The 10,875-nt window shown below is 45.8% G+C and overlaps 2 protein-coding genes across 3 annotated transcripts in view; one reads left to right on the top strand and one right to left on the bottom strand.

The window, feature by feature from the left end:
* LOC105185362 (MOXD1 homolog 1) overlaps positions 1-2,288 on the bottom strand; it is a 21,913-nt gene extending 19,625 nt beyond the window's left edge. The window contains exon 1 of the mRNA XM_011144775.2: positions 707-2,288. Within this exon, the coding sequence (XP_011143077.1) occupies positions 707-1,774 (1,068 nt within the window). The 5' untranslated portion in view covers positions 1,775-2,288. The remainder of the gene's footprint in view (positions 1-706) is intronic.
* A 6,723-nt stretch (positions 2,289-9,011) lies between these two features.
* Cox17 (Cytochrome c oxidase copper chaperone COX17) lies at positions 9,012-10,553 on the top strand. 2 transcript variants are annotated; one of them, XR_003112837.1, is made up of 3 exons: positions 9,012-9,237; positions 9,632-9,885; positions 10,052-10,553. XR_003112837.1 is itself a non-coding variant. In XM_019842426.2 (2 exons), exons 1-2 carry the CDS (start codon positions 9,134-9,136, stop codon positions 9,714-9,716), a joined length of 189 nt encoding a protein of 62 aa, XP_019697985.1. In that variant the 5' UTR covers positions 9,012-9,133; the 3' UTR covers positions 9,717-9,920. The 2 variants fall into 2 exon arrangements, 1 of the variants encoding a protein (XP_019697985.1); XM_019842426.2 differs by lacking the exon at positions 10,052-10,553 and having other exon boundaries at positions 9,632-9,920.
* The last annotated feature ends 322 nt before the right edge of the window (positions 10,554-10,875 follow it).

Genomic DNA, 10,875 nt, shown 5'->3' on the forward strand with positions numbered 1-10,875 from the left:
GACCGAGCGAAAATTCGGTCGCAGGAACAGTAAGATTCCCACGGCGGGTCTCTGTTCAGTCAATAAATCTCGGTTAATCCGCAGTCAGCCGCGAGTTGGATCGTGCGTTGAAAGGAATGTTTTCGGTCTCGATAATAACGAGACGTTCCTCGTCGCCGAGTTTTCGTCCGGGATATTTGTTCCGCGTACAAGACGCGAGTAATAAAGAGGCGCGCATCGTTTTGTGGGAATTAACGATTGCAAGGACGATCGTCTGGGAGGGAGAAATCATCGTGGGGGGAATCGCCTCGGCCGAGAGATCGATGCCGATCGATGCCGATCGAAGCCGATACCGAAGTCTGTGACGCTAAAGTCGCTGATCCGTCGCGCGAATGATTAAAACGCCAGATTGCACGAGAAATCGCCGCGAGGATCGGGCCTCGCTTCTGTAATATAGACGTATGCTCCTGCTCCTGGCTTGGCGAACGGGTCGCCGCGCCGAAACTATGCAGCTCCGATACCTTTTTATAAGGACGAGCATCTACCGGAGCCTTTTCTCGAGATTTATCGATCGGATCGCGCACACGCCTGTCGCCTTCCTATCGATCCAATGACGAAATGGAGATCAACGAAATGCAGAGAGAAAAAGAGGGAGATAGAGAGGGAGAGAGAGAGAGAGAGAGAGAGAGAGAGAGAGAGAGAGAGAGAGAGGAGAGAAGAGACTTACCAGCAAGTTAACGGCGCCGGTGTGATCGTCCACCCAAGCGAGCAGGATGTCGGCGCCCTTCATATATGTCTTTTCATTGAAACCGATGCCGACGTAGCCCAATGTCCTGGCGGTGACCTTGAAGGTCACCTCCTCTTCGTCCAAGGGATCCCACTCGAGGATGACGTCGCCATCCTCGTCGAGGACCTCGTACCTGATGAACCTTGGTTTCCCGCGTTGTTTCTGTGGACTCCTCTTGATCCTGCTCGTCATCTCCTCGTCCTTAATTCCCTCCGTTTCTCGCGTATCCTTGACTAGCTTGTCGATAAACGGAAAATATTTTTTCGGTACACGACCCCATGACTTCGGTGGTCTCTTGAAGCTAGGATTGTCGGAGGCTTTCGGGTTGGTCCTGTTGTTTCCGTTGATGACCTCGAATTGTGAGTTCTCTTCGTCCTCCATTTCCTTTTCGGGATTCTCCGAGTTTTCCATCGAGAGTTTCTCTTCGGAATCCGCGGCTGCAAAGAACATCTCGTCGAGTTCGTCCGGTTGCTCCTGCCAGACTGGCAACTCGTCCTCCAATTCTTCTCTTCGTTCTTCATTCTCCACTACCGTGGTGTCCTGCGGAAGCACCGGTTTCACTTGATTTTTAAAAATGCTGGATGTCGGCTTCGCAGTTTCGATTAGAACCGACGCGTTCGCTTCAGCAGCATCCTCCAGTGTCTCCAACGTCGTTTGCTCGAAGTCACTCGAGAGCATCTCGTGTTGACCAGGATCCAGATTCTCTTCTTGCAAATTCGGAATGTCCAATGCGTCGTTCTCATAATACATCTGCTTATTCGCTTTCCAGTACGTCAGCCAGTCCTTGTCGAAGTTCAACCGCTGCTTTTTGAAGTTACCGACCCTGAGCACAGGCTTGACCTCAAGCAGGCTTCTCTTACTGCGAGAGGCCGGGTTCATGGGATGCCGCTTATTCCTGTACAACGTCGTCCTCATGGTCTCGTCCATGTGCTGGACGTAGAGGTCCAATAGATCGCACTTGACGATCCAGCACACGCCCAACGTCATCATCAGCCTAAGTAGCAGCATCTTCGTCTACTTCCCGTACCTTCCTGATTCCTCATACGATCATTTAGGCAAGTCTCGTCATTCGCTTCACCGTCGATATCAGGGCCATCAATTTATTTCTCTCTCTCTCTCTCTCTCTCTCTCTCCCTCCTCTGTCGTTCCCTTTCCTTTTATCTACCTGTCTAATTGAATGTAATTAAATGCACATCCGGTGTGGATATCAATTTATCACTAGCATTTTTCAACCGTCGCACTTGAATCGAGTTCCAATCGTCTGGGAACTCTCGGTGGATTGATCGTCGTAGTTGAAAGAGGCGATCTCTTCTCGCGAATGAGAAATTTTTGCCGATTATTTCTGCCGGGAGGACGATTTGACGGTAATCGAATTGCAGTCCGCTCGTGTTCGCTCATGCGACAAAAATGAAGACGACTGGAAGCGCGACGAGCGCGGGTCTCTCACACGTATCCTCGTTAATTCGATTTTTGAAGCACCGGGCTCGAGAACGGTCTTCCGTACATGTTGCGCGGACGACAGTTGTGCCGGGACTAATTTAAACACGCGGCTGCCGCTGCCCCTGCAGATGCTTGCAGCTGCTTACCTGGCACGGTCCCCTTCCTCAGGGCCCCGGCACAGGGACGTATTGATTCCCGTCTCGTTCCGAGACGCTTTCACGTTCGGCGGCTTTTAAACGGGCGTAAACAGGATGAATCCCTTCGGCGCATCTTTTTCCCGCGATCTCGAAAAATCATCGGGAGAGACGAAATCTCGCGCGTGTGTGCGTGCGTGAGCCTGTGAAAATACAGGTAGATGGGAGTATTCCTTACCTACGACGGAATTTCGAGCCGATGGAACTGACAAGAGGAGGAAGACCTCAGGACACAACATTTCACATGTACGTGTATGTGTGTAGCATGGTTTTAATTAATGTCTAATAATAAAAAAAGAAAAAGATTCTAAACGCGTGATAGAAGCACGTATTACGATTCTGCTCAGGAGTGAATCATCTAGCCAGACGTGCCCCCCTTCCTCCCAGCGTTTCGAGAGATATCGAGAGACTCGTTGGTCTCTGAAGCGTTTATTAACGATCAAGTTCGGTTTCCTTTCCTTTCGCTTTTCTCTTTGCGCACGGTTGATTGCGTGCGGCTAATAACAACGACAGCACTCATCACAGCCGCTCTAAGAGCTCCTTCTTGCGGTAATTCGCGAGGCCATATCCGACGCTGTAACGACCGTAGCGTCCTAGCGAAGGACAGAAAGCGAGATTACTGTGATCGGTGTGCACACCACCTGGCCGAACTTCACGTGGTTTCGTGAACTCGCTCGCGAGTTCGGCCAGTCTCCTGAGGTTCTCTCGAGTGCGGCGGTAATTGCATACGAGTCGAGCGTACGACTCGAGCTTCTTCATCCGTAGCTTTGAACGGCGGGCGTTCAATAAGGGACGCGGGAAGGATCGAGCGGCGGTGCTTCCTGCGGAAGCGTCCCTCTTTTTCCCCGTCCCCGGGTCTTCTTTTTCCCTCTTTTTGTAACCGGAGTCTCGCACATCGATGACGACGGTGGCGGCGGTAACGATGGTGGAGCGTTTGCTCACAGAAGGGAGCGAGGGGCTGTGCGAGCAACTGCAGCAGATGCGAACCCTTGGCACGCGCCCTTCTGTTATTCAGTGATTCTCATATAAGCCCTCGCCCTTCCGGTGCGAGCAGTGCCTCGCGAAGCCCCTTTACTCCGGCGGAGCCGTCCACGCGAATTTCGTATTTCTTCTGGCACGCGACGGAGTTTCGAAATTGTCCGCGAACATTCCACCGGTGGAATTTAAACGAGCCGAGCACCGTCCAATTGTCCGTGACTCCTTCCTCCCTTCTCTGTTTTCTTGCGTCGCATGTAATGCGCCATTTGTAGGATCGATGCGGCCGATTCATATCGATCCTGCCTGGAGATCCCGCTGTCGATCCGGTGTTTAATCGTGCGAATCTCATCCGGTCGGCGGCCGTTTCAGACACATTATTCCGCTTAAGCGTCCGCACGTGTGCAGAAGCCAACTGTATCGAGTTACTTCCTGTAACTGACATTGAAACACTATACTTTACGTGAGAAGGGTTAGCGATCCGTATTCTTCACGGACGAGTCGGGTATCGATCGATGCGGCAACCACGACGAACAACGCGTCGCGGAATCTCCTCCGAACGCTTCAACTTTCGAATATCGCATATGTGTGCTGCTTGAGAAAGAAGAACAATTGTATCTCTGCTCGCCGATAAGGAATATATCTGTCGGCAGGTGTTTCGACGTATTTTCACGTCCACGTTTCACCGATCGCGCGTAGCTATCGCAGTCTAACATGTCCAATATTTCTTGTTTCAACGTCTCAACGTTTCAACATTTGTTATTTACGATACGTCACCAATCGATCGGCGCGTTCGTTGATCGAGCCACCCATTCCTAACGCGACGCGCGAATCGACCAAAACTGTCAAAACTTGGTAGAAAATGAGGAAGTTGAAATTGCAAAGGATTGAGCAATTAAGTTTCATTACTTTTGTAACAAATATTTACTTTACATTTGTTTTATATTTAATTAAATTTCATACTTTATATTCAAGTATCTATTTCATATTTATTTTATTAATAATACATTTTTTTAATTCGATATACGAACTTCTCTATTTTGTTGAGCAATATCAGGAAATTTTTGATACTTATTATTGCTCCCGGCTGTGAAGAAGTTTCTTTTGTTTTCTGATATATTTGCAGATCTTTGATATCGCGAAAAGAAATTTACGTAAATGCAGAAAAATGTATTCTATTTGAAATATTCAGATATTCTGACAATAACGAAAATTACGCACGACTGCATCTGAATCGAAAGGTGCGAAAGCGCGCTCGCGCGCGCGAGTCCGCGAAATTCCCGCCACGCTCTCGCGAGTGTCGCGCCGATCTCGTCGTGTGGTATTCTTATCGCGACGCGGCCAGGTATTCTTATCGTGAAGAATAGAGAGTCCCGATCTCCCTGAGAAGGACAGAGGAGAGGTGCACGACACCGTGCTCGCGGCAGTAGGTGCAAGCGGCGGTGCCGACGTTAGTATTCATCCGGCGAAATTATTCCCCGACGTTCGCCCACCGCGTGTCGGCTTATATTTACGAGAAGAACAACGCCGGTCTGCGTCGCGTCGGAAATCGCGTCGTCCTGGGAAAAACCGAAGCCGCACGGCTATACGCGGAGCATGCGAAGCGATCTGCTCGATTCGTTCCCGCGGCGCGCGACGCGACCACACGTGCACGCGACCGGCCTGTCGGCTGCTCGATCGATCAATCGATCGATCGATATCGGGACACGCACGATCGATCGCGCGGTGTACTCCGCGCGTGTCTCCTCGCGTCGATGGCCGAAATAAATGATCGCGAAGTCGCGGTTCCGCTCGCGCGCACGGACAATTTCCCCCCTTCGACCTTCGACGCGTCTCGCGCCTGCTGTTGTCGATATTAATCAGCCCGGCGATCGTGTAACTTTTTCCCCAGGAGCGGAGACGCTTAAACGCTTAAAGTGTCCATTTTCAGACGGACTTTATCGGTCGTGTAACTTTTTAAAACGCGGGACCCTCTCGTCTTTTGCGTTCGCACTTCTGTGGAAAGGTTAACTCCTCGGAGGTGAAAAGTTAAAGTTAAGTTCCGACGCGGAGTTAACGCAGTCCAAAAAAAGATAAAAAGAGAGAGAGAGAGAGAGAGAAGTCAGATAAAAATTTCACGATGGGGCTAGATTTTTTATCAGAGGCGCGAAGTGCTCTCCGCGACTGAATGACGCGACGAAAAAGTGAACCCCCACGATTCTCTCGGGGTTTGCTGCGACGGCCACGGGACGGGACGAGGGAAAAGTCCCTTTGTCTCTTCTCGCCAAGCTGCGAGCCGACTTTCCACGTTCGGCGGCGATCTTGAACGCAGGCGGGAATTCAAGCCGTCTCCGGCTCACCTGTCGTCCGCGCGCGTCTGAGCGGGCAAGCTCATGAATACACCTGCTATGTCGTAATTACGTATCGGCCCGACGCCATCTGCCCCTCAAGACTTCGATATCCGATCGGCAGATGCGATGGATTAAGAGTGAAAATGTGCTAGCGACGTAGAAAGTTGCGGATAAGGTAAGTAAAATAAGAGTAGAGTAAATAAGGAAAGAGTACGGCACCCCGGGAGGGCTCACAGCAGGCATCCCTCGCGCGTTTATCAATCGGCTCTCCCCGAGACGTCGTTCAATTTCGCCGGACTCGGTTAATCAGTCGCGAGTCGGGTAATTAGTCGCACTCGCGCGGGCTCGTTAAGAACACCGTCCGCATGTTTCACTCGTTGGATTCTTCGCACGTTGCATTCGGAGAAGCACGAGCAGAACTAATTAAAGGTCAAATCGCGCACGACATTGAATCTTCTTCGCTTGAATTGCTCCGCAGCTGTCAAGTTTTCGGTTCGCCGTTCGCTCGGGAATTCGGAAATCGAGCTGTCGAGGAAGGAATCGGTTGCGAAGGCTGTCGGAAGTACTGATGAGGAACACGCCGGTGTAACTTTGCTCGTGAAGTTGCGTTGTGGGCTGCGCGCGAAGAAGCGGATAATAACTCCGATGCTATTCAAGTCTTGCGTAGATACATCTTGTACGCGCGTAAAGCCTATACGTGCTGGCATGCGAATGTTGTCGAAGCATACCCGGGGGAATTCCGCGAGTGAGAAAGCTTTCTTTCGACGTATTCAGAAACGCGTGTAAGCGTGTAATTAGGTGAAAATCTAATTGTGATCGCGCTAAATATCCACGGAGTGTCGCCGGCCGTGTGAACAGAACTCTCTATGCGCGTATAGAATTAACTTAAAAATGAGTTACACAGTTGTTGCGAGTCAAAAAACGGCTAATAATCTACAAGCATCACATTGCACCGTTCTGTCGCTATCTGTCTTATATCAATCTTATATCGGCATCTTTGTGTGTCTCAAAATAATTTCTTTCTAATTTCGACAGCGAATACGAATAATTAAAATATATAATAGAAATAAATAAAATTTACACACAAATTTTGCTTGAAACGATTCAAACGCTTTGCAAGTCTAATCAACATTACATCTCTTTATTTTTTATCTCTGCAATCGTGTAACTTTGACTTTTCGGTGTCTTCGCACGTGAAGCCAATGGTTCCGTTCGTAGCGTAGATCGAAATCAAAACCGTTTACCAGGTTACCCACTGAACACATAGTGAATGTGTAGAAGAGAGTTCGTATTTTGTGAGCATGGCAGCGTCACATTATGACCAGAGAGGAACCTCCTGAGAGTGGCCGGCACGGCATTTTCTGCGACACTGACAGCTCTGGGTAAATTTTCGTATCAACTAAAGGGGCCCGAAGGGGATCGGAGGTAACTGAAAGCCAATGATAAAATACCGATTGCTTTAGCTACGTTCACGATAATACAGCTAGCAACTATCACTGGTGCGAGGTGAGGGGAAAGACAACACACCGCTGTTCACGTTTTATCTCGCGGCTCCCACGTCTCTCGACGCATGTCACCAGCAGTTGCTGAATCGACTAGGCCACGCTGTGACCCGAATGGCTGCTATGCCCGCTCTATGTCTCCACGAGCTCTGCAACAATTGTTAGGAGACAACCTGTATACAGGGTGTCGCAGAACAATTTTTGCGACGACAACGCCCTAATAGCATAGATGTCTAGAGGATATAGGTCTAGAATACGTCTTGAGGACGTCCTGGGGATGTTTCTTCATCTTCAGGACGTCCTTAGGACATCCCCAGGAGAACATGTGCTATCAGGGCGACGACGACGACGACGACTTTTTGGCCCCGGGGCCTCACTAGCTCCGCTGCCAGCCGCGGGGCTGCGTCCACGTAGCCGTCGTTCTGTCGCCTAGTCCTGTCTCTTTGGCCCCGGGCCTTCTCACTCAATGTTGCCAGCAAAACCGTTCGATTGTGCCAAAAAGTATGCCACATTAGTGCGTTTTGTGCCATTCGAGCTAAATTAATATATTTTGAAGATTTTATAAGAACTGAGGAATCTCTATAAGTAGTTTTTATTGTTTAATCTTGTATTTGCATCTTAAAAACTAACACTTCTTGTGTATCTTTAGAGGTTCGGAAACTTTACTCTGAGGGCCAGTATTCATAGTCCGGTCTTATATTTAAGATCGTCTTAAGTTCATCTTCAGATGCTGTATAGATCATTTCATTGGCTACAGAATATCTGAACGTGAACTCAAGACGGTCTTAAATATAAGATCCGACTATGAATACGGCCCTGAATGTAGAGTTACTGAATTAACCAATCATGACAAAAAGATATTTGCTCTTTTTATTCTTATTGGTTAATCCGATGCTAGTTACTTTATCCGTAATGTGCAAGTTCCGAACGCACTCCAGATAATGTAAGTGCCACTTTATTGGTTATATTAAATCTACATACTCTTGCTTGTAGAATGCGATACGTTTGTCATAGAAGCCAAAGATTTAAAACTTTCACTTAAAAATGGAATTGTATCACTTTTTCTTCTTTTGTCTCACAAAAAATGTATAATCTACCCGTTGACGAATTACTCAACAGTTAAGCTAAGACTCCATGCATGCGGTGAGCTGCGGCAAACGGTTGCGGTGACCAATCAGGAGACAGACGCATGCCGGAGCTTGCCGCAACCGGACTTGCGCCTCCCTCCTGATTGGTCACCGCAACCGTTTGCCGCAGTTCACCGCATGCATGGAGTCTTAGCTTTAAGGCCATTGCACGTACAAAAGTTTTAGTCGTAACCGTAAGTCCGTAAGCAAATTGACCAATCACAATTCGTATATTTCGAGATGCTGGATTGTGATTGGTCAATTTGCTTACGGTCTTACGCTTACGACTAAAATTTTTTTACGTGCAATGGCCTTTACGCAACTGTTGAGTGTCGTGAACGCACCCTATGTCAGCGCGCTCCCACTTCTCACATTACTGTCATTAATAACTTGATAATTATTGCGAATCTTGCAAAGCGGTATGGGACTTTTATGTTTGTCTCAACCCAATCTATCTTCACACTTCGGATTGGCAGCTGATTACCGGACACTTTGTATGATCTTCATGATATTAATCATACACAATGTCATTTCTTATTTTTTTTTGCGCATGTTAACATGTTAATTCATGTTACAACGTGTAACAATGTGCGAGACTGTGCTTGTCAAGTACGCTATTATTGGTTGTAGCACGGACATAAACCGCCTGAAATTGGATGTAGCACAGACTGCCACCACATCAAAGATGCCGTTGTAGGCGGTCGAGCCTAATGTGCTATTGTGTGTAGAGTGGATGGTAGCATGCTCTTGCGTAAATTTTCCGCTAATTTCATTAAGCCAAGTTTAATTACAAGCAAAAATGGGTAATGACCAGGCGAAGGTGGAGAGCAAATCGGAAGAAGAGAAGAAAAAATTAAAACCTTGCTGCGCTTGTCCGGAAACAAAAAAAGCGAGAGATACGTGGTATGTAAATTGTAACTCAAGCTAGATCCGTATAAAATAGGTTAGAAATATCATAGATTTAGTTTTTGCGGCCGGTTGTTCCAACTTCTTAGTAAGTTAATTGATGATGATTAAATCATATGTCTGTCGGTCTAAGTGGAAAGAAAACAAAGAAAAACATATGATTTAACTATCAGCTAACTTACCAAGAAGTTGGAACAACTAACCCTAAGATATATATAAATATCAAATTTTCAAACTTATATTTTGATAAATGGTCAGTAAAAAGCTATAAGCGATTTTTTTCCTTGTTATATTCTGTACAAAACTAAAACCAAAAAAAGATTCAACAAGCAGCAGTATATGCAATTTGAAAATGTCACAGCATTGTGTTATATGTTAATTTTGTTCACAGTATTATAGAAAAAGGCGAGGAAAATTGCGGCGACCTTATAGAAGCGCACAAAGTCTGTATGCGATCTATGGGATTCAATATATAAGATAATTAGTAAAGAAGAAAGGATGTCCTGTTACGAGAGTATTTGTTGCGCAGACAAATACTTGCGAAGAATCTTAACATCAGATCATAGACATTTTGATGTCTGTGCAATCTGTCTTTGTACATTAATTTACTTTTAAGCTTAAAAGTAATATTATGTCCAACCAAATGTGAGTTCCTTATAATGTAGATCAATAGATATTTTTCTGTTTCATTTTATTTATTTAACAATAAGATTGCTGAACAGACTGTTGATAGAATTGATTGTTAATAAAAATTAAGATTGATAAACATTTACTTGTGCAAGCTAAATATGTCCTCTCTGTTTTCTTGCAGCTATTTTTCTGTCATCTGTTCGATATTAATCTTTTGTTTGAAAATATATTTTGTAAGGTGAGACTGGAAGTAAAAGGAGAAGCCATGTTGGGAATTCTAACAAAGCATATATTTTAATTTGATGTGTGGCTAATGCGAAGGTTTTACTTCTTGCATATAACAATTCCACAGCTTGGTTTCCCTGAACACTCCAAATAATGAACAGATTTCTTAATCGACATATGGCGAAATCCAGTATTATAATTAATAATCGTCATTGTTTTTGACGTTTCCTTACGGTCAGTCGTCGTAACGTTATTGCGAAGTGGTCCTACTGGGCTGAAAGACAAACTTACATTCGACTGGTGCACCATAATTATCGAAGCTATATAAAACAACGACGCGACATTCACGGGTCGGATACGGGTGAGTGTCGCGTCCGCTATCGAATGATCGCAAATATATCTTTAACTACAATAATAAATAGGTCTTAGAGATACATCAGTACAATTTATATGTGTGAGAAACATGATAAGAGTAATAATAATAAGAATTTACTAAGTCACGTAACTGTAAAGTGTATAATATAAATAACAAGTAAATGGACTGTACTATTTTTCTTTTTTTTTTCTTCATCTATCTTCTCATTCACAGCATTGCATTGGACTTACGAGCTAGGACATAAGTGTAGCCTAGAATCGATTGAATAATTAAATAGAATATTTGTAATTAGTATGAAAGTAGTTGTACTTTTTATGCGTGGGCAAGTGAAGTACGATATAACGAAGAGAGTGTGCAAATGTATAATGTTTATGTTTGTGTGTATGTTTTGTATGTATGTATGT

Source organism: Harpegnathos saltator, unplaced genomic scaffold (assembly GCF_003227715.2).
Source record: "Harpegnathos saltator strain DR-91 unplaced genomic scaffold, Hsal_v8.6 scaffold212, whole genome shotgun sequence".
NCBI lineage: Eukaryota > Metazoa > Arthropoda > Insecta > Hymenoptera > Formicidae > Harpegnathos > Harpegnathos saltator.

Bases quoted from the DNA above. Each gene is read 5' to 3' on its own strand.
- Cox17 (XM_019842426.2), top strand. From the start codon at position 9,134: ATGGGTAATGACCAGGCGAAGGTGGAGAGCAAATCGGAAGAAGAGAAG. The intron at 9,238-9,631 runs GTATGTAAATTG...TTTTGTTCACAG, and splicing joins AAAAAAGCGAGAGATACGTG to TATTATAGAAAAAGGCGAGG.